Genomic DNA, 27595 nt, shown 5'->3' on the forward strand with positions numbered 1-27595 from the left:
GCCACATAAACAACTCTTTCCCTTTCAGCAGCTCAGGGCAAGCTAGGGCACTAACCCTATTCCCAAGGGTCCTATGATTGGGCAGAAGTAGCTACCTCCCCCAGCAGAAAACTAGAAACCTCCTACACAGAAGTTTAAAATGATGAGTGAAGAGCTGAAAATGAGAACAGTGGTGATAAGTGATCCTCCTGAAAATCAATCCTGGTCTGCAAACCCTTAAGTCAAGCAACTGGTTCAACTGGCAACAGGCAAGACACAGAAAAGGGGGAATGATACATATGCAGAAATAATTGTGCGCCGTGAGCTCCGAGGACATGAGAGTGATCCCAAAGCCGACACAATTACCCCCTGGTCGCCAACCTGAACAGAGTCCCCACTTGCACAATAGGGACTGCTCATCTGGTTCTAACTAACACACAGCTCCCCAGAGGTTTTCACACGAAGCTCCAACTGAAGCACACAGATCAGATGCACAGCCGTGTGAAAAGAGCCAAATCGTCAACAAGCCACTCATACTTTAGCTTCTCTATACTGAATATAAACAAAAACTTAACACCAAAGCAATCAACACCCAATGTGGTCCCACACAATCAGAAAAATCTGTCTCCCGCCCAAACAGCCACCATTTGAGGCCTTCCTCCCCAACAAACATTTAGCCCTGAGCCGGATGAAGACTGCATGACATTCTGCCTATGAAAGACCCTGGCAGTGTTCACATACCTCAATAATCCTGTCGTGAATTTGCAGGCCTCCGTCCTTGGCTGCGGGCCCACTGTCAACTATTTTGGATACAAAGATTCCTTCACTGGACGATCCATCTTGGTTGTCCTTTGGGTTAAAAAAACAAAGGCATGAATGCTAGGCATTAAGTTGATCAAGAAAATCAAGCCAACACTCTTAAAACAGGAATGGACTCTTGCTGGTGTCACTAGTGGCAAGGGGGTAGAAGTCAGCTGTTTCCCCTCATATCTGTTTTAAACTAAAATTAACACATGGTAAAATAATTTGAGTCAGACCAAAAGGTATAAAATGGTAAGTCCCTTCCATCTCTAACCCACAGTCCTTCTATCCCTTTGTAGCATCAATTGGCAGTTAATCCATCCTTTCTAAAACATTTTTTCTTTGGCCAGGCCGCACAACATATGGGATCTCAGTTCTCTGACCCGGGATAGAACCTCTGCCCTCTGCAGTGGAAACTCAAGAATCTTAACCACTGGACCATCAGGAAGTCCCTTTCCAAAACATTTTAATGTATCACCTTCCTAAGTGAAATTCTTAGTCTTTCAGTCATGTTCAACTCTTTGCAACCCCATGGACTCTAGCCCACCAGGCTCCTCTGTCCATGAGATTTCCCAGGAAAGAACACTGGAGTGGGTTGTAATGTCCTTCTCCAAGAGATCTACCTGACCCAGGGACTGAACCCACGTCTCCTGCATTGCAGGCACCACCTGGTACCACCTGGGCCACCAGGGAAGCCCATCACCTTCCTAAACAGATATCTATTCCTTTCTTATACACATAAATGGGATTATGCTCCACTCAACCTCTTTCACTTAACTTTGAAAATGTTAGAAATTTTTCACCATCTGACCCACCGTCACCCTCAATTCCTTAAGTGACTAGACAATCAATCCTCACACAGGAGTAATTAGTACTGTTTCCAGTTGTTGCTTCCCTGCTGGCTGAGATGATAGAGAATCTACCTGCAATGCAGAAGACCTGGGTTCATGGACAGATAAGTCTGGAGGGCTACAGTCCATGGGGTTGCAAAGAGTCAGACACAACAGCTACTAACACTAGTTAGTCGCTATTAGACACTGTATCACCTCCAATACCTTTCTACCTGTATTTTAAAATAAATACCTTTGCTAGTATATATTGCTACAAATCCCTAGCAATGGAACTGCTGGGTTGAGAGTATGCATATTTTATTGATGTTGCCAAATTACCCTTCAGAGAGCCTCTACTGATAGCTCATTCAACAAAGTATATTCTCATATCCTTACAAGCACAAGTGTAATATTAAAAATTTAAATTCAATTATCTGATGGTGAAAATAGGCTTTTCATTTTTGTTGTGATTTGCATCAGAAAACCCCACCACGCACCATCCCCCACCTCTTCAATCCTAATGAATTCTGATCTCCAATCTCTTTGAATCCCTTTAGATCTTTCAAACTTCAGTCTGAAAGTCTCTGGGAAAGAAGACAGCTCACTGCTCAAAGTCTTTCCTTTATTTAAAATAAAAAAGCTTCAACAAACTCATTAAAAAACAAAACAAAACAAAAAAAAACCCCTCACAGCTTGTTCATGAACTTCTTTCCAAACAGCATTGGGATGAATACTTTCCAAGAGCATGGATTAAATTTCTCGTGATTAACAGATGGATTTAGAAATGAAACGGCAAAAGCGCATGTTGTTTCTGAACATAAGGATTTAGGAAGTAAATTCAGGATGTTCCACAAAAAACTCCCAAATCCACCATCCTTGTGATTTCGCTGCCATAACACCATAAGAACATCTACTTCAGTAATCATTTCTCTATACAAATACATCAAATTTGTAAAATACAAATACATCAAATGCAAATACATCAAAATTCCATTTGTTAAAAAATTAAACAAACCCCAAACCCTATATTCTAAAGAAGGGGAGAGCTGACTTTGAAGTCTACCCCCTGAAGTCTAACACAGGAACCATGGTGGGAAAACACACACTCCCCCCAACTCTGCTCTCCCCTCCCTGCCCTGCTGCTCACAAAGACACACACACAACACTATATAATGTTATAACAGGACTCAAAAGAAACTAAAATCACAATGTAAAATGAGCATTGAGTGTTTTTCTCAACATCTATCCCCACAAGACAAAGATAAATCTCCCACTGCCATTTGGGTTCCCTCAACACTCTTCCAGGGGGGTGGGTCAGTAAGACTGCGGGTGCTGAGCTGGATCAGGCGGCCCACAAAGATACCACTGCCCAACATCACAGCCCTTCCCTCAGGCCTATTGCACGCTAACCCTTTCCCACCTGAATTTCTTTGAGACTTCCCTCTCTCTCACAGCCACTACTAAGGACGCACGAGTTGCAAGCATATCTCAGATACAAGCACAGAGAAGTGCGACAGCTTCTATTTACTGAGTACACACCAGGTACCAGGTACATGGAGCTTCCCAGGTGGCTCACTGGTAAAGAATCGTTAGCTAAAAAAGGAGACAAGGTTTGATCCCTGGGTCGGGAAGATCCTCTGGAGAACGAAATGGCAACCCACTTCAGTACTCTTGCCTGGGAAATCCCATGGACAGAGGAGCCTGATGGGCTACAATCCAGGGGGTCGCAAAGTCGGCTAAAAAACAACAACAGCCAGGTACATAATGAGTGTTCTCTGTCCATCATTTAATCCTCATAAGAGCCACAAGTGGTAAGTAGTATAAATATCCATTTCATAGATGAAAGAAATCTGAGACAGAGAGATTAAGTGACCTACTCAAGGTCATACAGCTAAAAAGTGGCAAAGGTCTTTTTCCAACTAAGGATAGGCTGATTCTCTTACACAGACTCTAAGTGCTGCAACATTGTCTCCCATTGAGAAAAATTTCAAAAATACACATGAACTCAGCATTCCAGGCTATGGAATATTCCACCAGAGGACCCTGAAGAGTCTCAATTGACCACAAAGGGTTTATGGACAAGCTCAAGTTCCGTAAGACGTGACGTCAATACATCAAATGAAAAGAGATCTGTGTTTACTCTGATTGAACTGCTTTGCATTTCTCGGCTAGGGAGGAATGAGGAGATAGGGGCTGAGATTTTGGTTTTGGCTGGTTTTGCAGAATAATACATTTGAACAGAAGTAATTTATCTTAAGGTGCATCAGAAAGTCCCAGCAAAAATCAGAGAGGGACAGGCAAGAGCAAACACCAAACTGAGGTCATATGAAGACTGTGATAAGGGATGGGAACAGAATGTAAAAAACATAGAAAGCACAAAATCAGAGAAAACCAAATCCAGAACATTCCTGATCCTCTCAGAACACATCTCTCTATTCTTTGTTTGGTGGCTCCACATTTTAAGGTAGAGCTATGCACCAAGGTGAACCAAATGACAGGATTTGTTTGGGTTTGCTGGCCTGAGAAACAGAAAAATGAAAGGGCTTGTTTGCATCCCAGGGATGCCAGACAATGAAGTAAACTTGCCAAAGGCCGAAGGTCTGCTACACCAGACTGGCTGCTGTTTCTTTAGGGACCCGAGCACTCGTGAATGGGTGGTGTGATTCTGCTAAGAGCATTAAGTACTGCATGGTGCAATGAAAAGCCTTATGTCAGAGCCCCCCCGCTGGGCTTATGTCACAACTCAACCAAGCCTCCAACACAGGAATTCCTTGGGAAACACACATGTCATTCACCCTGCCTTCTACTTCCAGTAACTAACAATGAGTACACATTGTTGCTCATCCTGGCTTTTTAGCATGTTCTCAATGACCTGCCAGATTTCCAGGCAACAGGGCAGAATCCATTTAGGTTTTATTATTCTGCTTCTGCTAATCAGGACACGTTTTTAAAAACATGATGGCAAACACATGCATATGGAATTCAATTTCCCTCCCCAGGGCTATGCATGGAGTTCTTGCAAAAAGACCACATAAACCGAGAGTCCTTTAATGCTACAAAAATCAGTCTAGTTTGTGCTTATACCACTTTTTTAAAGGAAAAAGAAAATGACCTAAAACATATTTTTTGGTAATTCTGAGAAAAACAAAACAAAACTGCCTTCTAGTGAACTTGGAAGCATCCTTTCATCCCTGGGGAGGTGCAGAAATGAAATACCATCTTTGTGGGCTTTCCCATTGTTGGCTGACAACAATTGCCAAGCCTTGAGTTTGCCTCTCCGTTTCAGGCATTTTGCAAAATTTAGGCTCCCCTTTTCTATATATATGCTTTGGTGTGCAGAGAAGAGAGCTTCCTGGTTTGGACTCTTTGGGCTACAGAAGCTTTCAAAATGTCTAAAAATGAAAAGCATCTTTCTTTACTGTAATTGTTTCTTAAAATGGTAATGGTAATGACGGATAGGGAGAGAATGAATAATTATGAATAAAAACCAACTGCAGCCACTGTCTTGTTACATGTGCCAAGTGGCAAAACACGTTCTCCTGATGATAAGGTGGAGGATTGAGTCCCTGTGGTCCTGGGACCATAACTGAGCCAGTCAAGCCCCATTTGGCTCCCTCAGCCCCTCTCACAGCTGGAAAGCCTGACCCTCAGCAGCAGGGACTGAATCAGAGCAGCACCATGACATGCTGCCTGGGATGGCAGCCAACCAGAAAAAAAGGGAAAAGCAAAAAAGTCCCAAGCTGACATAATTTGGGGTGTCTCAAACGGTGCCAGTGGTAGAGAATCTGCCTGGCAATGCAGGAGACACAGGAGACCTGGTTTCAATCCCTGGGTTGGGAAGATCCCCTGGCGAAGGAAATGGCAACCCACTCCAGGATTCTTGCCTGGGAAATTCCACGGACTGAGGAGCCTGGTAGGCTATCGTCTATGGGGTTGCAAAGAGTAGGAAATGTCTGAGTGATTGAGCACAGAGATCATTTTAGTTTAAGAATTCCCCTAAGATGATGGGAAGAACAAGGGTATGTCCACACTCCTAGGGCTCAGCCAAGGCGGACTGCTCCTTGCCCCAACCAACGTTCATTCTATTTTAACCTCATTATCTAGAAGTAGTCTTTTTAAAACATATTTTACAAGGCAAATCATGTAGCAGTTCATCATTTTAATGACTACGTATCACCTACTACTAAGCTGTCATTTTCTTGCAATAAACCATGCTCGTTTGTTGTTGAAACTGTGGCTTTGGCCAAAAGCAAAGGGAATTTAATCACAACCTGCCTCTTCTTCTCTGGCCTCTTTCTGACCACGTCCTGCTACTCCTCAACTCTGTCTTTGTCCTTGTCCAGGTTTCCCTGGGTCTGTCCACTTTCTTTTATCTCAGTGGCCTTCAAAGATGGGTACTTGCAATGAAACACAGTGGAATGATGAAACAGGATATTAAAAATCATATTCATATTTTATCATTTTAAATGATTCTTTAGCATGTAACTTTTATAAGACAGGTAATATTAGTTCAGTAGTAAACATATGTATAATTTGTAACCAACTATGTCCAAATGTCTTCCTACAGTGGGTCCCTTGGACTGCAAGGAGATCCAACCAGTCCATTCTAAAGGAGATCAGTCCTGGGTGTTCTTTGGAAGGAATGATGCTAAAGCTGAAACTCTAATACTTTGGCCATCTCATGCGAAGAGTTGACTCATTAGAAAAGACTCTGATGCTGGGAGGGATTGGGGGCAAGAGGAGAAGGGGACGACAGAGGATGAGATGGCTGGATGGCATCACCGACTCGATGGACGTGAGTTTGAGTAAACTCCGGGAGTTGGTGATGGACAGGGAGGCCTGGCGTTCTGCGATTCATGGGGTCACAAAGTCGGACACGACTGAGCAACTGAACTGAACTGAAGATTGTTCAGCTAAATATATTATATATGGACCTCTGATCTAGCAAACTCCTACTCATCCTTCAGAACCCAGCTTCAATGGCCTGCCCCATGATGCCTTCTTCCCCAGGGTTAACTGCCTCCTAAAGAATCTTTAGCTGAACTCACGCACAGAGTTTTATCAGTGAGAACAGTGCTTCCCTCTCCAATGCATCAGTTTCTCCACCTGGACATGAGCTCCATGAAGGCAGGGCAAACATCAGTTACATCCAGATGGCTGACATCTTCTTATCCTTTAGGATTTGGCTTTCTATCCCTTCCCCTCTTTCCTGATCACTCTGGGCAATGATGCCCCTTTCTCCTTGGTATGTAGTATAGCCATTCTCCCATTTTTTCCCCTTCATTGTTTTTCTCCCAATCTGTAATTACTCTTTATACTTGTTTCTTGCCTTATATCACCCAGGACATAAACTCAATGACCAGAGGGATCCAGTCTCCCTGGTCAGTATCTTCAAGTCCATAGCAAATAGCCTTTGTATAATGCTTAATTGTTGAATGAGTGAATCTGATTTTTCTTTCCCTTTTCCTTGACTATCTTAAGCTGACTAATGAGGAAGATGTTTGATTTTAGTCAATCAGTTGTGTCCAGCTCTTTGCAACTCCATGGACTATAGCCCGCCAGGCTCCTCTGTCCATGGATTCTCCAGGCAAGAATATTGGAGTGGGGTGCCATTCCCTTTTCCAGGGGATATTCCCTACTCAGGGACTGAACCTGGGTCTCCCGAACTGCAGGCAGATTCTTTACCAGCTGAGACAAATGAGGAAAGGCTGGGAAAAGGAAAAGAACAAGAGATGACACATACTTTGGGCATCCCACGTGAAAGGTGAGACTCCGGAAAACATCCTCTGCCACCTCCCCAGAGCCCTCTCAGCAGACATTTTCCTGGCAGTTAAATCAACAGATCTGAATTCAGCCTCCCCTTTCTGGAGGAGGGCATCATGATGAACGGGGTGAACAAACAGCTCCAGTGAGAGGGAAGCGCAAAGGATACACCAGCCCACAAATGAGGGAATGGCCCCTGACTGATGAAGGGCGGGTAGAAGTCCTGACAAGACTGACTGTCTTGGAGCCCCGACTCCAGCAAAGCCCCTCAGTGTAACCGCACAATCTTTTCTTCTTTTAAACTTATTTTGTATAGAGGGGGTAGCTCAGCTGGTAAAGAATCCACCTGCAATGAAGGAGACCCTGATTCGATTCCCGGGTTGGGAAGATCCGCTAGAGAAGGGATAGGCTACCCACTCCAGTATTCTTGGGCTTCCCTGGCGGTTCAGATGGTAAAGAATCCACCGGCAATGTGGGAAACCTGGGTTTGATCCCTGGGTTGGGAAGATCCCCTGGATGGAGGGCATGGCAACCCACTCCAGTATTCTTCCCTGGAGAATCCCCATGGACAGAGGAGCTTGGCGGGCTAAAGTCCATGGTGTTGCAAAGAGTCGGACATGACTGAGTGACTAAACATAGCGCATAGACAATTAACAATGTTGTGATAGTTTCAGGTGAACAGTGAAGGGACTCAGTCATACATACACATGTATCCATTCTCTCCCAAGTTCCCCTCCTATCCAGGCTGTCTCAGAAAACTTAGCAGAATTCCACACATATTAACGTGACTTTTCTCAGTTCAACTGCTATCAAACTAGACATGAACTCTTCAAAGCTAAACAGCTAGGATTCGCCATTGTATGACTAGGACAATGCTACATTAGGAGACCACAACTAATCCCCCAAACCAAATCACTTTGCTGTACACCTGCAATTAACACAACATTGTAAATCAACTATGCCTTAATAAAAAACAAGATGATAGAAACCCCAGAGTGTGAAGATGATAAACACACAATGATCTCTAACTAGAGCAGAATGAAGTGAGCAAGGTTTCCTACCCTTCACACCCCAGTCATTGACCCCTTTCCCAGCCACATCAAGGACCTGTAAAACCCATCTCAACAACTAACATACCACACACGGCCGGCCACCAATGATGTTGAATCCCAAGGAGCCAGAATCCCGATGCAGGACAAGAGTCAGGCTTTTTGTTTCTTCACCCTGCAGGGAATAAATGAGTTCAACATTTCATTAACATTTAGGAAAAGAATGGGGGTAATTTTCTATCTAAATGGACTCATGGATTGCCAACCTGATCATTAAAAACCCTGTATCTCTAGAGAAGTTTAATCCAGAAAATTTGGGAGGCTCATGCTGAAACTCTGGTCTGTGTTGAGGAGGTTACAAACATTTCTAGATCCCATCAGACCCTGTGGTGAGCACTTAAGAACATCTGAAGACATCCAGACAAAAGTAACAAACATTTCCTCTTGGTGACACCTTGCTCTGCACACACATCTTCGCTTTGGCCAGCCCACCATAGGCTGGCTGTTTCGACGGCTACCTCTATTCTCCAGCCATTCTCAACAGCAGCATTCACCTTAAATATGCCACGGAAGGTTCCAATAGCAATCCCCTCAGAAGCCTGGGCACACATACAGCCCATCAATAGTCATCTGTGTTTGGGAGACTTGGGGGAAGAAATAGCGCTTAAAACGTCAGACTCAAACAGGGGTGGGAACAAGGAAAATCCCGAATCTTACTAAAAAGGGAGGAGGGGGCATTTTCACAAAGTAATGACTGTCCAGTCCTGAGGAGATGCAGACTGCTGAACAGAAAACACTCTGTTTAAGGCAGGTGGGACCGCGTGAGCCACTTTAAATCAAACAAGCAGAAGTGGCCCCAGCAGGTCTCAGAGGCACAATGTTTAACAGTCAAAGAAGAGGGAGATGCCAGGGCCCCCCAACCAACACTCTCCAGTAACAGACAGATGGATAAAAATAGATCTCACCTTCTGTGCAAACTATCACTTAATAGGCTTTGACATGAATACTAACCTCGCTGATATACCACTGAAAGGGTTCCAACTATTCGAATGGTATGCAAAAGTCCACACGTACTGGCTATAAATTTGCAACTGCTTCACTCACATTTTCTGTTTAAACAGGGTATCATTTAAATGCGGCATTTAAAAAAAAGTATGAAATATTTCATTATATGCTTTCTCAAAAACAGCACTAACAGCTTATCACAAAAGAGGTTTTATTCTCATATTTACTGCTTCCTGGTGCAACTTGAGCCTTATACTTTGGCAGGAGTGGAGGAGGGGGATAAATGGCAACATTTGAATAACATGAATGCAGCTACCTGACCTGAACACCATGCTGGCAAAGAAAGCCACACTTTCTGACCTGCAGTGCCCAGTGGGTTTTTCCTGCCACCATTTTCAATGTAAAATACTGCTCCACCATTGTCAGTGTAAAAACCTTTTCCACATTTGGCCAGGAAAAATGCACAACATAGCCACATGCACATTCACACATACATTAAAGATCAGCAGGTCTCAATGTATAAAATTATCTCCCTGGGCTTAACATTCTCAGTAAGCAAGCTTGTTTCTCCTGACTGTTTAGTATATAGCAGAACTTAAAATATTTTTTAAAATGTCACAGAGTTAGCAACAATTACTAAAATGCTGTAAAAAATGAAAATGATAGTTTACTATTAGAAACAGGCTGTTTCTGATGGAATAACTATGTATTAGATAAGAACAAAATGACAAAATCTTCATTTCTGCAGATTGAAACAAAAGATTCATTTCTGTCACTTACTCGATACAGAAAATAGAGTATATAAATATAAGAGAAGCCAGTCTCTATCAAGCTACTGTACTTGACAAAAAAACAGCAGAGCCTCATTAATGATAACCATTTACTTACTTAAAAAAAAAAAAAGTCCAATCCACAGTACCACCATTCAGAGCATCCAGCTTCCCTGGTAGCTCAGTCGGTAAAGAATCCGCCTGCAATGCAAGAGACCCAGGTTCAATTCCTGGGTCGGGAAAATCCACTGGAGAAGGGAACGGCCACCCACTCCAGTATTCTGGCCTAGGGAATTCCATGGACTACAGTCCATGGGGTCACAAAGAGTCCAACACGACTGAGCCACTTTCACTTTCATCAATGCTATCAATCTTTATCATTAATTTGAACTAACAACAACTTTCAAATTAAAGAGACTAAAACTTGCAGAATCACCCTAATAGTTTGGAGATGTAAATGCCACGTTTTGAAAACTGAAACAGTTTATATCTTTCTGCCCTGGAAATGGACAAGGTTGCTAAGTCCACATCTTGCTTTGTTATCTTAGAGAGCTGAAAAAGAAATACATAGGAATTTGAGTGAGTTATCATACATAGCTTACATTTCTGGCTTTCATAACTAATCAATGATAGAAACTGCCAGGTCACAGTAATCTAAGGCAGATAGCTCTGGTTCAGTTCAGTTCAGTTCAGTTGCTCAGTCGTGTCCAACTCTGCGACCCCATGAATCACAGCACGCCAGGCCTCCCTGTCCATCACCATCTCCCGGAGTTCACTCAGACTCACATCCATCGAGTCAGTGATGCCATCCAGCCATCTCATCCTCGGTTGTTCCCTTCTCCTCCTGCCCTCAATCCCTCCCAGCATCAGAGTCTTTTCCAATGAGTCAACCCTTCGCATCAGGTAGCCAAAGTACTGGAGCTTCAGCTTTAGCATCATTCCTTCCAAAGATATCCCAGGGCTGATCTCCTTCAGAATGGACTGGTTGGTTCTCCTTGCAGTCCAAGGGACCCTCAAGAGTCTTCTCCAACACCACAGTTCAAAAGCATCAATTCTTCGGCGTTCAGCCTTCCTCACAGTCCAACTCTCACATCCATACATGACTACAGGAAAAACCACAGCCTTGACTAGATGGACCTTAGTTGGCAAAGTAATGTCTCTGCTTTTGAATATACTATCTAGGTTGGTCATAACTTTTCTTCCAAGGACTAAGTGTCTTTTAATGTCATGGCTGCAGTCACCATCTGCAGTGATTTTGGAGCCCCCCAAAATAAAGTCTGACACTCTTTCCACTGTTTCCCCATCTATTTGCCATGAAGTGATGGGACCAGATGCCATGATCTTCGTTTTCTGAATGTTGAGCTTTAGGCCAACTTTTCACTCTCCTCTTTCACTTTCATCAAGAGGCTTTTTAGCTCCTCTTCACTTTCTGCCATAAGGGTGGTGTCATCTGCATATCTGAGGTGATTGATATTTCTCCCAGCAATCTTGATTCCAGCTTGTGTTTCTTCCAGTCCAGCGTTTCTCATGATGTACTCTGCACAGAAGTTAAATAAGCAGGGTGACAATATACAGCCTTGACGTACTCCTTTTCCTATTTGGAACCACTCTGTTGTTCCATGTCCAGTTCTAACTGATGCTTCCTGACCTGCATACCGATTTCTCAAGAGGCAGGTCAGGTGGTCTGGTATTCCCATCTGTTTCAGAATTTTCCACAGTTTATTGTGATCCACACAGTCAAAGGCTTTGGCATAGTCAATAAAGCAGAAATAGATGTTTTTCTGGGACTCTCTTGCTTTTTCCATGATCCAGCGGATATTGGCAATTTGATCTCTAGTTCCTCTGCCTTTTCTAAAACCAGCTTGAACATCAGGGATTTCAAGGTTCATGTATTGCTGAAGCCTGGCTTGGAGAATTTTGAGCATTACTTTACTAGCGTGTGAGATGAGTGCAATTGTGCGGTAGTTTGAGCATTCTTTGGCATTGCCTTTCTTTGGGATTGGAATGAAAACTGACCTCAAATGATGCAAAAAGGAGAATACACAGCTAAATGATTAAAACAGACTCATTTTAAAAGCTACTGCGTGACAACTATTTATTTAAAAAATGAAAAATAAAGAAATCCTATTACATTAACAACAATAACAGCTAACTTTTACTGGCTCTTTATCATGTGTTGGAAATTATACTGAGCACTTAAGTGCTTTATTTTGTCTAATAATCCAATCTTATCAACTGGCACTGTTACCATTCTCAAGATATAGGTGGGAAGATTGGGAGGATTAAAAAAGCTTGTCAAAGAGCTAGTAAGAGGTCAGTGGCATTTAAACCCAAGATCTCCTAGATTCTAGACCTCAATTCTCCACACTAACATCCTTCTCATGTGGAATGTAGAACAGTACCTTGTAGGCTGGCAACATCTTAGGTCCCACCCAAGTTGATTCCCTTGATGGCATTCCAAAAAGTTCCACAAAGAAACTCATTATAGGAGGTCTTGGCCAGGAAACCAGTATCAGAACAAAACTCTTAACTCTTTATTGAACTATTAATCTCCAAAAGATCCAACCTGAGATACCCAGAGACACCTAGGTCTGGTCCCAAACTCAGAGATCTCTTTCCAGGGACAATGGAGATGAATTGAGACAATGCCTGAAACAACATCATTTAGCCAAACAGCAATCTGCAAAGACTGATCATGTTAACAGTTAAGTTAACCCTCTAACCCTCCTTGCCAGATGCAATCCACCGCAGGGGATAAGAGAGCACGTTCTCTTTTTCTAGAAGCGTGTTGACCCAGTCTGTGGTCCAGCAGGCTTTCACACTGGCTTTAGGTGACGCTGCCTATTTTAGGACTAATTTACAGAACTGAGCCACCACATGGAAGTTTCAACACATGATGCTGGGAGTGATGACGGAGAAGAGAAACACTCTGGCTAGACTGAATTACTTTCATTTCTCTAACTCTCAAAGGTCAGTTCCTTTTCTCCAACACCCTAAGCTCCATTCTGATTTTTCCTTTCCACTTCTTTCCCCCTAAGCAACCTGAACTATTTTTGTTTACTATTCTTCAGAAGAAATGTTAATAGAGAATTTTAACAGGAGGCTTCACATAATACCATGTTAACAGATTAACTTTAATTTCTGATTAATGATTTAATCTGTTCCTCCGTTCAAAGTGTATCAGGATAGAGGGTATTTAAATGATTCTCATTCAGTTATACTCCACCCAGTAAAGCAAAGAAAGTGAAAGTGTCAGTCATTCAGTCATGTCCAACTCTTTGTGACCCCATGGACTATATAGCTCTCCAGGCTCTGTCCATGGGATTCTCTAGGCAAGAACACTGGAGCAGGTTGCCATTCCCTTCTCCAGGGGATCTTCCTAAACCAGGGATTGAATCTGGGTCTCCTGCATTGCAGGCAGATTCTTAACCATCTGAGAAACAAAGATCTCAAGAGATGGACAAATGGAATAAGGACAAAGGCTCTCATCAATGCTGCTTTCCTGGCTATTCACAGATGTTACATTTGTAAGTAACATCATTCATCTAAAGGAAAATTTAATTAATATTGCTCTGTCTTGGTAGTTTATCATGACCCATGCTTTGAAACTTTCTCAATGTCTTGGTATAAAATAAAAGATGGAAAGAGCTCTCTTTCACATAAACAACTGAGTAACGAAAACATCAGGCTTTTGAGGCAGGTATTATATCAAAGCTCTGTACCTGGGAAACTGAGGCTCTGAGAATTGCATACACTTGCTGAAGATCACGTGGCTGCCAAGAAGGAAGGGCGGGGTTTGAACCCAATCCACGGACTCCAACAGCCAAGTTCTTGCTACTGTGCTGGTAAACGTGTACACCCTACCCTAAACCCCTTTGCCTCAAAATACTCAGCCTTCACTTTAAATGTCAGGAAGGATTAGACTTTTAATTCATTTTCTAATTAGAGTTTTAAGCAAGGCTTCTTTGGGCTGTGCACCAACAGTGGCAAAGATCAGAGTTTCTATTATACCCTGAAGGGTGTCATAAGAATACTGTGCCCTTCATGGAAACAGGGTGATAGTTAAGATCCTGGACTTCGGAGTCAGAACGTGATTTTAGTTTTCTCCTTCTGAGGAGGAGGAGAATAATGGCTTCTTCTGAAACATGAATGAGATGGGACTATCCCTGCCCAGTGCCTCTGTACAGGGCTTGGACAATAACAAGGACTCCAGACACGAGCCAAACACAGCACCATGGTACTCTCTGACCACATAAATGACTCTGCTACAAAACCCCGGAAATGGAGAATGTCTAATCCTAAATTAACTTAGTCTACGGCAAGTCTGGGAGAGCTGAGGCCTGCAGTTAAGCAAATAAAGACAGTTACGTGTTCATCACAACATCTGGCCATCAAATGGGATCTATACCCACGTACACATTTCTCCTCTTCCCAAGTCTGGAGAAAGAGCGGCACGGTGTTCGAGGGCTGCTGAAGGGCCAGGAGGCAGATTTTATCCAGGAGGCGGTGGGAGAGAGACATGATGCAGACAGGGGAGCAGCCCGGCCAAACCTGGAGCTTCAGGGCCATGGAGATAGGATAGGCAGAGGGTACTGATCACGGCTGGGGTATGAGGAGGGGAATCAAAGGACGTCGCAAGGCGTGGAGGGAGATGTCCTCACGACAGGACAGAAGAGACATCAAGTCAAAGTGCGGACTTGGATACGGACAGTGGAGGGAGGAGCCGCGGACAGAGGACACTGGAGGGCTACTGAGACACTGGGACAGCTTCCAATTCTACCAGAGGACTGAGTCTTGACGGGCGGAGAAGAAAGGGGAAGAGAGAGATTGGGAGTGATGTATACATCACTGTGGATAAAACAGGTAACTAATGAGAACCCACTGCACAGCACAGGGCAGGGGCGCCCAGCCTCCGGGATCTAACGACCTCACGTGGAGCCGATGTAATAATAACAGACATGAAGAGCACAATAAATCATACTGAATCGTCTCAAAACCATCCCCAGCCCCCAGTCCCTGGAAAAGATTGTCTTCCACAAAACTGGTCCCTGGTGCCAACGAGGTCAGGGACTGCTGGCCTAGGAAACTCTACTCAGTGCTCTGTGGTGACCTAAATGGCATGGAAATGCAAAAAAAGAGGGGACATATGTGTACATATAGTTGACTCACTTTGCGGTACAACAGGAACGAAGAGCAGCGTTGTAAAGCAGCTATATTCCAACAAAAATTTAAAGTAAGAGAACGTGATGGGCGGGGGGCGGGGGGGAGGGACAAGAAAAATGGAAAAGAGATGGTACCTCCTTGGCAGTTTTTCCTTGAGTTGCCCCCTATTTTATTTCTCTTCCTGAATGGCAGGGTCTCTTCCCTCCAGAGCCAGTCCTTGGGAGGGCGAGGAGCTCTCACTTACAGCCCTAACTAGGGGATGGGAAACAACGATGCCTTCATATTCTGGAGTCCAGCCAGCACTGGTTCCATGGGAAGCGGGCACGAAGCTCTACCAGATGCTCAGCCCCCCCATCTCCACCCCAGAATCCAACTCAAGCAGACAGTCAGGCCCCAGTGCACTGCAGGGCCTCCTCAGAAGCTGCTTAGGTCTTTCCAAGGGTGACAGGGCAGAGACTCAGTAACCTGGGAGAAGGGGGCGTGGCATGAGCCATCCACAGCAGGTAAGTTGCAAGCAGAAATAGAAGCTCCACGTTCAGGAATATACAATCAGTTCTGCTGAAAATATGCTTGGCTATTATACTCCCACATGTAACTACCAGATCAGTGTTTTTAAAAAAACACCCGATTTATAATCTGCTCAATTTAAGGTCTCACTGGACAAGAGTAAGAGGAGGGAAATAAGTCATGGTGAAAACGCAGAAGTCACCAGTCCTTTGTCAGAAAGACACCATATGGTGGCTGTTCTTGTTTTAAGTCCAAGAATGTGAACTGTCTTTCTACGGCACAGTCCCTCTTCCTCTCAGCATCGCTCTAAAGTCACCGCACTGCTCTCCACCAAACAACTCGGCCTCAGAAACTTGGACGCCAGCCATCTTCTAATCTGTGTGGCGGCCCCCAAAGTCTATCCATGCCACCATCAATGTGGGTCCTTTCTACAAACTCCTTTCCGCCCAGGGACGGGTGTTCCTTGATTACTGCCGCCGTGGGACTCGCAGCTGAGAACTGGCTCGACTGGAAAGCTGCCTGGCGGGTTGTGAGCACTGTAATTGACTGACCACTCGTCTGCATATCTGGGATGACGCGACACCTCTCGGCCTCAGATTATGCGAAGCTCTCAAAGACTCACACAGCTGGGAAACAGCTCTGTCTGCTGACTAGTGACAAGAGAGGGCAAAAATGTGGAGGGTGGGGCTGGGGGACCAGGAGACAGAGCTGGCCACCAGACATTCTCTCCTAAAGAGATGGGATGCCTTCTCTTTCCCCGAACGGAGATGCTTCTGTCCTCTTCATGAGTCGAAATATGTTTTTAATGGGGAAGCAGCCTGGACTAAGCCCTCCCTGTAATTGCAACCTCAGTTCTAAAGAAGGGGTTCTTGGAGGAAGAACAGAACGGGAAACTGCTCATGCCTAAGACCAAAGAGAGGAGTGGGAATGATGCTTGAAAACAAATTGGAAATGGGTGAGATTAACAGAAGTATTAGCAGCATGTTTCCTGCCATGAGAATAGGGAGGATGGAGAGAGATAGGAGGAAAAGAGATAAAGGGCATGGGGGGACAGGCAGAAAGGAACAAAGATTTCCTGGAGCCATAGACTAGGAAACATGCATCTGTAAGCCAAACAAGGTGGTTTCGAAAAATACCCTCAGAAATTGAGTACAGAGTGTCAGTGTTGCCCTAGGCCAAAAATATACGCATATTTTTAGCCTGTTGCTGTTATATTTAAATAACCTGAGAAACCCCCAAGTCTACTTCTCTATTTGCATGAGTTTGATTTCAAGACTGTGTCTCTCGTTTTTATCATCTGCTCATCTGCTTTTCTGGTGAACACCTCCAGGTGACATTTTCACCGACACAACAAACTAAGGTTGTGTTAAGGTACTACAGCATCTTCACATTTCCACTTGATGGACTGCAAGGTGGTTTCAGTTTTTGAGATGTGACCATCCAGTCACCCAACCCAGAGCATTTTCTCCTCCAAATCAGAGACAAAGCAAAGGCTACCCAGCTGTAATGTCCTATGTTCCCACTTACAGGATGGTGGGACTTTGGCCTGCCTCCCCTCCTCTTGTTTTTCCAGTAGTCATGTATGTATGGATGTGAGAGTTGGACCATAAAGAAAGCTGAGTACTGAAGAATTGATGCTTTTGAACTGTGGTGTTGGAGAAGACTCTTGAGAGTCCCTTGGACTGCAAGGAGATCAAACCAGTCAACCCTGAAGGAAATCAGTCTTGAATATTCATTGGAAGGACTGATGCTAAAGCTCCAATACTTTGCACACCTGATGAAAAGAGCCAACTTGGTGGAAAAGACCCTGATGCTGGGAAAGACTGAGGGCAGGAGGAAAAGAGGGTGACAGAGGATGAGATGGCTGGTTCTCATCACCAAATAAATCAACGGACATGAGTTTGAGTAAACTCCAGGAGTTGGAGATGGACAGGGAAGCCTGGCGTGCTGCAGTCCATAGGGTTGCAAAGAGTCGGACGTGACTGAGCAAATGAACTGAACTGACCCCTCGTTAGTTTGGTAACTGCAGAAGGACAAATGAATACACATAAACATGCAGAAAGCACATTTTGTTTGCGGCTTTTGGTACAGCCCAGAGCTGTTACCCAGATACAGTGCAACTGACATGAACACCCCTCTTTCTCAAAGTCTCCAGAGAAGAGACACCCAGAGAACAGGTTACCCAGGGGCAGACTGAGGCTTGCAATGAGCCTGTGATCCTTTGAGTAAAAGATCCCTTTCCTTCTTCTCCATTAAACCATCTCCAATTTCTGAAGTTCCTTCAGTGATTTATTTGGAGAAGAACTCCAAACCTACAGGTATTTAATAAATGTTCAACAAATGCTCGGTAAGCCTGATTAGGATCCTGCCTGCAGGAGAGCCAGGTTCGATCCCTGGGTCAGGAAGATCCCCTGGAGAAGGGAAACCCACTCCAGCATTCTTGCCTGGAGAATGCCATGGACAGAGGAGTCTGGTGGGCTCCAGTCCATGGGGTCGCAAACAGTTGGACACAACTGAGCAGCTAACACTTTCAAACCACTTTCATTTTATCCTAAAGCCTGTCCCATATGGACATAGCATTAGCCCATTTTAGAGATGAGGCAATTAAGGCTAACAGGAGGTTAGAGGATCCTCCCAGAGACCCTCAACAATGAGGCAGAAGGAGCACAGGAGACTGCATTATCACTGACTTCAGGGTTTGATACTAATCACACCCCAGCTCAATTCAGGGTACCCTGGAGCTGCCGGTGACACAAGGCCTGCATCCAACCGTGACCCACAGCCTGAATGGGACTTCACCCCCTTCCTGATCATGTACAGCAGAGACACAGGGCACCTGAAAACAGCTTCTCTCAAAATTCTAGGGGTGACCCCTCTGTCCAGGACTCATTTCTGCACACCCTGAGGTCCTCTGCCAGGGAAAAAGCTCATCAGACTCCCCTTCCTGGAGAAGGGACCAGTGCAGGGCCCATGTACACACGGGCTGCACTGAGGCTCCGCCCCTTAGGCTCCCCATAAACAGACTCACGGGGTGGGGGAGAAAGATGGATGCCCGGGTCCATCTGGTAGTTATTTTCTTTACAAGAGTAATCATTATGTTATACCACTTCCCTTTCTTATTGGAACAGGCTTATTAGAACCCCATTAGTCAGGGGGGACAGAGGTGACCCACAACTCGGGTGAGCAAAGAACAGAACAACATGGTGTTTTCAAAGACACAAGTGGGTGTCTAACGAGTCCAGGGGTGAAAGCTGTGCACATTCCCCTTTGTACCCAGCAGTGCCCATCCCAGTGCCTGGCACACGGTGTGTAAGCATGTGAGAAGCTAACCCAAAAGAACACATTTGGAAGAATTTCATTTGCTTCCTACCACTAGCCACTCTTTAACTTACTAGGTTCAAAATTAGGGAATGATTAAAAATTAGGGAATGAGGCATGATTCCATCCAAGACACCATCTTTTTCGTTTACTTTTGTCTCTCTTTTACAGTGAGAACCTGTTTTGTTTTATACTCCACGTGCTCCACACCAGACCTCTGAAGATGGGAATTACAGCCCGGGGTGAACCCACTTCATCACCATGAACCACAAGCCATCGGACCAACTTGGAGCCAGAAGATGATACTGGGGAAGTTATTTGACCTTCAGAATCTTTTCTTTTTGCATCTGTTATGGGTTGTGGGTACTAAGTTTGCCGAGTCTTTCTGAAGTTGCACCCACATCTCTAATCTACACAGTGCTGGCACATACAGAAGCAGCCCTTTGGAAACCTGCATGAGCCTTTGGAGGGGACACCGCCTCAGGAGAAAATACTGTCTTATTTTGGTAACAGCTTGGAATCAGGTTCTGGGTTCACATCTCTACACAATTAGAATCTGAATCGATACAACTTCTAGCCTGAACCCAGCTGTTTTATAGTGTTTTACAATCTGTCTCTCTTACCAAAAAACACCCCCAAAACCATCTACCAAATGAATAAGACGGGGAAGTTAATGTGTGTACATACACAAAGCACCCTAAGTGTATGGCACCCAGTAAAACCCAATGAATGTTATTTCTCTTCCTTTTAAGCTCCGTGTCTACAGCCAACACAAACCAGCTTATAAATAGATTCTCTCTCATCAAATATTTTTACAAAGAAGCAAACACCATTTCTGAACTCAGAAAGAACCACTTACAGATAGACAGCAACAGAACTCCCAATTCCTATTATTCAGTTATGATCATTTGAGCCAGTGTAGCTGGGAAACACATCTGTAAGCTGAATCCTAGTTTTCTTTATATAGCACTGAATGAAATGGATGCCAAAGCCCACAAGTTGTTTTAGCTGAACTGGGACAGCATGGAACAGTCATTCTCCTGATGCTTTTCAGAAACAGAAAAGACGCTGAACTGCGAACACTCTGATAGACACATTTCAAAGTGTTTGGACATCTGGAGCACCTTTCCATACAACTGTCTATTATAGATTCACTCATCTCCAGGAGTTCTGAAACGGACAAAACTGTTTCTGGGATTTGGGGCTTTATACAATTTGATCTGGGTGGATCTCGGGGAAACAAAAAGCATGCCTCCCGCAAACCTGGAAACAATTTTGTTCACTTGCAGGTCACGGGAAAACTCATTCTTTTTTAAGAACAAACTAACAAGCTCGCTCTTGGTCAGTAATCTGAAAAGTTTTGACGGCTGACAAGACACCCTTTCGATCTTGAATTTATTCACTGAAGACATATCGGGAGTTCACAGGGTACCTGGAGACTGGACTGGTGCCGGGACACAGCCCTGAAGCATGCACACGCGGTCCTTCCTTTACCGTCCCTCACAGAAAATGAATGGCTCTTCCTGTTACTCAGTCACAGCACTGAAGAGGCCATGCAGGCGGAGCACCAAAGGGAGAGTCTCAGGGTACCAGCCCTAGTCTGTCAGGCCGGAGAGGGAGGGCCTTCTGCGGGTGATGATGGTGAGAGCATAGAAAGGCTATCTAGCCGTGAGCAAACCCGAAGTGCCAACAGCAAGGCAAGGGGTAGAAGGTGAAGAGTTGGAAAACCTGCTGGTTACCTAGGTTACCTAGTGATGAGGAACTGGAAAGACTATTCCTAGGGGAAAAAAGAGCGAGGGCAAAGGCCCAGTGGCAGGAAGGAGCTCATGGGTCTATTCTCAGAGATCACAGAACCCAGGAAGAGAGACTAAAGCAAAGAAGAGCACAGGCAGGCAGGACCCAGAGTGTGCTTCACGTTACATCCATCCAAGAGGAACTCACGGCACGGCAGGCTTGCAGTTCCCAGCTGGCGCAGTGGCAAAGAATCCACCTACCGATGCAGGAGATGTGGGTTTGATCCCTGGGTCCAGAAGATCTCGTAGAGGAGGAAATGTATTCTTGTCTGGAGAATCCCAGGGAAGAGGAGCCTGGCGGGCTATAGTTCATGGCGTTGCAGAGTCAAACAGGACTTAGTGACTGAGCAGGGTATCAGATTTACATTTCTAAGAGATGATTCCCAGCATGAGGTCACTGGAAGGAAGCAAGAAGATCCAGAGAGGGAACAGCTCTGGTCTAGGTAAGAGGTAATGGGGGTTGAGACCAGGGCTGATTTCTATCCCACAGGGGAAAACGACAGTGTCTGGAGGTATCTGTGATTGTCACGATGTGAGAATTGCTCCTGGCTTCTAGTAGGTAGAGGCCAGGGATGCTGCTCCGCATCTTATAATGCACACAGCGCGCACACACACACACATGCATGCACACACGCACACACACACACACACACACAAACACACACACCCAAGAATTATTCAGCTCAAGATGCTAACAGTGCTGAGGTCAGGAAATCCTGGTTTGGACCAACGTGATGATTTGATGGGGCTGGAGAGCAGTGAACAGACTCAGGAAGTGTTCAGGAAGTAAAATCAACCAGGTTTAATGAAAGACTGAATGTGGGGGTAAAAGAGCAGATGCTACTGAGGTTCAGTCTCAAGTTTCTCAAAAATTCCAAGGAAAGTTATGCCCAGAACCTTCCCTTTCCCAGAAAGTCAAAGACTTTTTTTTTTTTTTTTTTTTGCTGTGGAATGCCTTTGTTCTTAGAATCAGGTAGAAAGTCGGGGTGGGAAACTGAGGCTGGGAGCCAAACTCTTTAACATCTTCAAGTATAGTTTCACCAAGTCTTCTGTAGCCTGGATAGGGCTGCAGATTGGTTCAAGATGACTTTCTGGGCCATGTTACTGATCATACAACTGCTAGGCGCTCTGGGTTTGAGAACTATGTACTGGTCCTTCATAAAATATTCAGGAAGAGATGTTAAGACAATGACCAGTAAAATCATAACTGTGCGAAGAAAAAGAATACATGTTGGTCTACATCTATACCTGAGCCTAAACTCTCTGTCTAGCTAAGCAGTTACCCAAAATGTGCTAGGTGACCCAGCATCAGCTGGGAACTTGCCAGAACCTCACGCTCCATACCAGCCCCTGATGGGGCAGAATCTCCAAGGGTGAGATTCAGGAATATCTTGTTTCATCTCCAGGTGACTCCAATCATATGAAGGTTTGAGAAGACCTGTTCCAGCTCACCTTTCAGAGCAGAACAATCAATGCCAAATCCTAGCTCTAAACCCTAAATGCTTAAGTGTTTGTTGCTCAGTGGTGTCTGACTCTTTGCGACCCCGTGGACTATAGCGTGCCAGACTCCTCTCTTCAGCAGATATCAAAAATTGCAATCTAAGATTATTTAAATAATGCCAGATCATTTTATGGTACAAGTTCTAAAGCCCTGAAGAAGGGGGTATGGAAAAATCTTCTGAGTGTTTCTTATCTACTTTAGCTCTTAACAGAGAGGTAAGTGATAGGACTTTTTAAAAAATAATAAAAGTTTTGTGCATGCCTGTTTCCAAGGAATATAAATCCTTCTGCCTTTTAGAAGAGAATAAACAGTACCCGGTGGGAGCAGAGTCCGGCCAATGAAATAAACAAGTTCTTAAACAGCTTGCAGTGGGAGGGGGTCTGTCTGGCAGATGCAGGAACAGCAAAAGCTTTCCCCAAGGGTGACTAGGGGTTAACTTTAAGGCAAAAGCAGTGCGCTTTACCCTAAGGCCTAGGCTGAGACGGCCAAGGTCTGAGGCCAGAAAAATGAGTTCAGCTTTCAAGCCAGGCCTTTCTTGGCTGTTCTCAAGCCAGCACTGAGGTCCATGAAAGTCCTGAGCAGCACTCCAACTCCAGAAGGAAACTTTTGTCTGTAAGCTCAGAAAGCAACATCTTGTCCCCAAGCTTAATGCCCTTGATTATCCTCCTGACTCACCCAACAGAACTTCAAAAACATCCATAATTTTGATTCAAGTATCATATTTTTGATTCCGAGAGAGAGTTTACCCAAACACTCCAGAAAGAAAACAGAAAGGCAAGAAGAAATAATAAACCAGCTTAACAATGAATGATGTATAAACTCCAGGGAAGTGAATGGCTTGTTTATAAATAAGCATCACTTAAAACTCCACAGGAAGTCCAGATGACAGCATAAACAGGAGAAACTCCGGGAACTCCTTCACCCCAAGCCCGGCGCCTGCTTGTAGACAGAGCTTGGCCCCCTGCTTTGGGGACTTGCAGGCTCACACCAGTCTTTTGTACGCCTGTGCGGTCCTGGGTGAGCCTCACAGCTGTAAATATTTGCCCTTCGCCCAGAGCCGGCCAGCTGCTGGGGCTGCAGCTGACAGACAGGCAGGGGGCCAGGATGGGGTGGAGGCGAGAGGGGGGAAGTCAGTGTGCGCTATGGGAGAGGGGGCTGGGAGAGGGCCAGAGAGGCGAAGTAGACAAGCAGACGCAGGCCCCTGGGGATCCCTCAGGCACACACATTCTCCTCCCCTGCAACAGGCAACCAGAGTGGCAGCGATATGGCCCAGGTGCCTCACCGGTTGGTGAAAAGGTGGCCTCTACAATCAAGGGAAACCTTGGTTCTCTGTGGCTGACTGTGTCCCCTCAGGGAATACATGATAACACACGCAGACATTTCTGGTGGTCACACCTAGAGGTAGGGGGTGCTACTGGAATCCAGTGAGTAGAGGCTAAGGATGCCCCTTAGTGCACAGGACAGCCTTCTATAACAAAGAATTTGGGGGTCCAAAATGTCAAAATGCCCAAGGCTGACGACTGAGGTGGAATCTGAATCCTAGCTCTGTCTCCTGAGTCACCGTTTGACTCTGGACAAGTTCTGTGACCTGTGCCTGCTTCCTCATCTCAGAGGATTACATACAGAATGCATGCAGAGTGCTTGCTACTGTGGCTGGTACATAATAAACCCTCAGTAAATGGCACTTGTGGTTACACTGAGAAGTGACACGATGATGGCTAAGAGCTTGGGCATCCGTGGGTTTGGAACCCAGTTCTGCCACCTCAAAGCCATGACTCGGGGCCAGGGCTGCCCCTCACTGGTCCTGAGTTCTCTTCCTCTGCAAAACGAGAAGCAACCTGCCTCCCTTACTTGATTAAAAAGGAAACAGCTGAGAAGCACAAGAGCTTTACCATAGGGCCTGGAGTAAGGCAAGCCTCCAGCAGTAGTGGCTGTTGTAATTATACCAACTCCCAGAACAGGGGGACGGCTTACAAGGGAAGGAGGGTAAAGATAATTACAGGCAACACTTGTTGAGCATTTGCTCTCTACAGGGCAACTTGCTAGATCCTTTTCATATGTTCTCTCCCTGAAGCAGGCAAAGAATCTATTTTACATTTAGAGAGACTGAAGCACCTGGGATTAAGCCACAACACTACCCAAGAGCCCAGACTCAAAAAAAAGTTCTAACTCCAGAGGCCTCAATGCCAATTATTACTTTATATTTGGTGGCGGTTCCTTTAATTCTTTCTGGAATTCTTTCAATCCCTGGAGGAGTAACACAGGAGAGGCCTGGCAGTGTTTCACCGCCCCCCCCCCCCCCCCCCCCCCCCCGCACCCCGTGTCACATCTCTAGGGCCCTACTTTCCAACTTGAGAAAGCTTAAGCAGCCTGCTCAAGGTCAGCCAGCTAGTTGGCAGCAAAGCTCACACTGGAATCCAGCTTTTACTCCAGCAGCCTCTCCTCTGGCAACCTTGTTAACCTAGTCTCCACGGGCTGGGCTGTGGGTTCCTTTGATTCTTTCCGGACCGCCTGAGGGTGCATGGATATAGTTAACATCGCGTGTGTCAGTATGTTATCTCCTGTCACGTGTAGAGGAACCCTGTTTCCCAACTTTCAAAGAGGTTAAACGACTTGCCCAAGATCATCCATCTGATCTGTACCAAAGCACTTACAGGGTTCTGACTCAAGAGCCACACTCACTCAACTCTGCGCTGCTCTCGAATTCCTTTTAGTTTTTCCAGAACCGATGAAGCTGCTGCAGCTATACTTCACCCTGAGTTTAATCTGTAAGGACAACAGTTCCCAAGGTGAGACTGATTCCCCGACCGGCTCAAAGCGATCTATCTGGCAAGGAGAGTTAGAAGAGGGAGGCAGAGATGCTCCCGGAAGCTCCCGGTAACCCCAAGACCACAGGGACTGGGAGGCGCCCCAGGGCCAGTAGGGGGTCGGGGCGGACGGCGGGCGCCTACCTTGCCGCCGGGCGGCGCGGCCACGCAGCGGCTAAGCGAGTCAAGGCGCGCGCTGTACTCGGTGAACTTCTTCTGGTAGCGCAGAGCGGTCATCTGCAGCTCCAGCTGTGCGGCGGCCAGCTGCGCCACCAGGGACTTCTCGCGCTTGCCGGCCCGCAGCGCCTCCTTCTTGAGCGCCTTGTGCAGCGCGCCCAGGCGGGCCTGCAGCGCGGCGTTGTGCGCCCGCAGGGCCCGTGCACAGCAGTGGCCTCCGGCGCGCTGCTCGCCGTGCGTCAGGGGCAGCCCGCAGCCCTCCTGGCAGCGGCCCACCGGCCGCGCGTCGCACGCGTCGCGCATGTGCTCCTCCACGTCTCGCCGCAGCAGCACCTGGCCGCAGCCCGCGTGGCGGCAGCGCGCGGGCGCGAAGTCGCAGCGCTCGAGGTGCTCGGGCAGCTGTTGCAGCTTGACCACCCGGCCGCAGCCGCGCGCCGCATGCGCGCACTTGATGTCCAGCTTGAGGATGAGGCGCTTGAGCGGCAGGACGTGGTTGAGCTCCTTGGCCGAGAGGCGACCGCGGCAGCGCGCCGGGCAGCTGCCCTCCTGCACCACCCAGGGCAGCACACAGCCGGCGCAGAAGACGTGGCCGCACGGCGTGGTCAGCGGGTCCTCCAGGACCTTGTGGCACAGAGCGCACTTCAGGTCCGGGTCCACGTCGCCGTCGAAGCGGTCCAGCTCGAAGCCCATGGTGGCGGCCGGGGCCCGGGGTCGCCGCCGGGCGGCCGGCCGCCCCCTCCCTCCCAGCGAGGCAGCCCAGACGCGCCGGCAGCGCCGCCCGCTCGCTCGCTGGCTCTCCCCGGACTGAGCCTAATTGCTCCAGACTTCCTCGGAAAATGCCCGAGGAACAGAACTCCTCGGCCGTAATTGCGCGAGCGCGTGCGCAAGAACATTCTGCCTCTGCGGCCTCCCGCCCGCCCGACGCAAAAGGGAGGAGAGAGGGAGGGAGGCGGAGGAAAGTGGGAAGACACAGAAGCTCGCCGAGGGGGCTGGCCCGCCCAAGACGCCAGCCTGAGCCCTTCCCTCGGGAAACTCCACTCCTCTCTCTTGCAGTTTTCACTGCAGGAGACAAAATGCCAGCTGAGAAAGCTCAGAGTTAGCCTCTAAGGATGCTGCAGCCGCCCAAACTAGTTTCCCTGGAACCCCGTCCGGGCCAGACTGCGACTTTCGACTCCACTCCCCGGCCTCCTCTTTCCGTGGCTGACTGCAGAAAGATTAGTGTGGGGTCCGCTATTTCAGCACTTACGGTCTTTATTTATTTATTTTATTCCAGGGAAAGTTACAGAGCCGGCGGGACGCTCCGGCAACTACAGGTCAGATCTGAGGTTCAGCGGATCCCGAAGTTTGCCAGGCCAAGGTTTCCAGGTGCTGAGATCGAATGTGTATGAGGGCCAGTTTTCGGAGACGAGAGCTGCTTACCGGCTGCTGGCTGGCTCCACCCAGTTCACTTAACACCTTTGACTTGTCTGCACTGCAGTATGGTGCTGGGCCCTGCTACAGTGGTCCCTTTAAAAATCATCAGTACAATATTGTGAGAGAGCGTCAGCTGTATTTAAAATTATTTTTCCCCATTACAAAAGAAGTAACCCTGGTCTTACGTTGTTGAAAACTGCACAGTGTATAACTTCGAGAAGTTCCCCCATAGTCCCCCGCACTCCTGTGCTCCTGTGAACTGTCTTCTTTCAGGTTTTTTTCCCCGTTTGTATGCACTTTGTTATATTTCCATATTCCAATTGACGAAACTCAGGCTGAGAAAAGACAAAAAATAAACTACTCCTGAAGACCCTGTAGAGCATTCTTTCTCAAATTTTACTGTGGATGCAGATTCTGATCCTGTAGGTCTGGGGTGGAGTCTGAGAACCTGCTTGTGAAAAAGAGCCTCCAAGTGGTGCTGATGCTATTACTCAGTGGTTTTCCCCCTGATTGGGAAGTGGCAGTCCATGAAACTGGACGTTTTGCTTCTGCTGGGGAGTAGTTTCAAGCAGGGCAGTTTTCAGCAATAGTACTTTGGAACTCCAACTTACGTGATCAATTCATAGCAACATCCATGGATTTGGTGACTTTTTAAAAATTTTCTTTCTCTACCCCAGGCTCTAGACATCGCTAAGAAACATCTGGCCAGAATTGGTAAG

General features: G+C 46.3%; 1 protein-coding gene across 1 annotated transcript in view; it reads right to left on the bottom strand.

The window, feature by feature from the left end:
* PDZRN3 (PDZ domain containing ring finger 3) overlaps positions 1-26153 on the bottom strand; it is a 267871-nt gene extending 241718 nt beyond the window's left edge. The window contains exons 1-3 of the mRNA XM_052637657.1: positions 25431-26153; positions 8511-8597; positions 721-828 (exon numbers count right to left, since the gene is read on the bottom strand). Coding sequence (XP_052493617.1) covers positions 721-828; positions 8511-8597; positions 25431-26153 — 918 coding nt within the window. The remainder of the gene's footprint in view (positions 1-720; positions 829-8510; positions 8598-25430) is intronic.
* Positions 26154-27595: the final 1442 nt, after the last annotated feature.

This window comes from Budorcas taxicolor, chromosome 1 (assembly GCF_023091745.1).
Source record: "Budorcas taxicolor isolate Tak-1 chromosome 1, Takin1.1, whole genome shotgun sequence".
Lineage (NCBI taxonomy): Eukaryota > Metazoa > Chordata > Mammalia > Artiodactyla > Bovidae > Budorcas > Budorcas taxicolor.